Below are 604 nucleotides of genomic sequence, written 5' to 3' on the forward strand. Positions count from 1 at the left end.
AGTCCGCTCCCCGCGTGGGTCCCGTAGGGGACGTGCCCGCCGCAGCAGCGGCCACTGCGTGGAAGCGCGCACGTACCATCTCCGAAAGTGGAGAAAAAGGCGCTTTGCGCATTTCCCGGCTCTTCCCTTCCTCTCTTCCCCTTCATTCGAGAGTTCTTCGGGATGCCAGATCTGTTCAAATGGGTTGCTGGGCTGGGGGCAGAAAGAGCCTCCTCACGTTGAGCCCGACACTGACTCTTGCACCCTCCGAGTGCCACTGGCAAGGGGCGTGTTCCATTTCCCCGCTGTCCTGCCTGGCATCTTCAGATCCTTGACTCCTAACCCTCCATCATAAGATAAGAAAAAGTGAGGCCAGAGAAGCAGGAATGTGCATAGGTCTCAGAATGAGCCCGAGGCCGACCCAGGCCTAGAACTCAGAACTCAGGTACTTAGAGGGATTGTCAGTGGGGGGCATGTTAAAATCACGGCAGCTCAGTGAGATTTTTCTATTTTTAAAAAGGAGGCCGGACATGGTGGCTCACGCCTGTAATCCCAACACTCTGGGAGGCCGAGGTGGGCGGATCACCCGAGGTCAGGAGTTGGAGGCCAGCCTGACCAACATGGA

The 604-nt window shown here is 57.1% G+C and overlaps 1 protein-coding gene across 1 annotated transcript in view; it reads right to left on the reverse strand.

Moving 5' to 3' along the window:
• Positions 1-184, reverse strand: part of MT3 (metallothionein 3) — a 2,124-nt gene extending 1,940 nt beyond the window's left edge. Inside the window, exon 1 of the mRNA XM_011961013.1 lies at positions 77-184. Coding sequence (XP_011816403.1) covers positions 77-146 — 70 coding nt within the window. The 5' untranslated portion in view covers positions 147-184. The remainder of the gene's footprint in view (positions 1-76) is intronic.
• Between the last annotated feature and the right edge of the window lie 420 nt (positions 185-604).

Source organism: Colobus angolensis, unplaced genomic scaffold (assembly GCF_000951035.1).
Source record: "Colobus angolensis palliatus isolate OR3802 unplaced genomic scaffold, Cang.pa_1.0 Scaffold531, whole genome shotgun sequence".
Lineage (NCBI taxonomy): Eukaryota > Metazoa > Chordata > Mammalia > Primates > Cercopithecidae > Colobus > Colobus angolensis.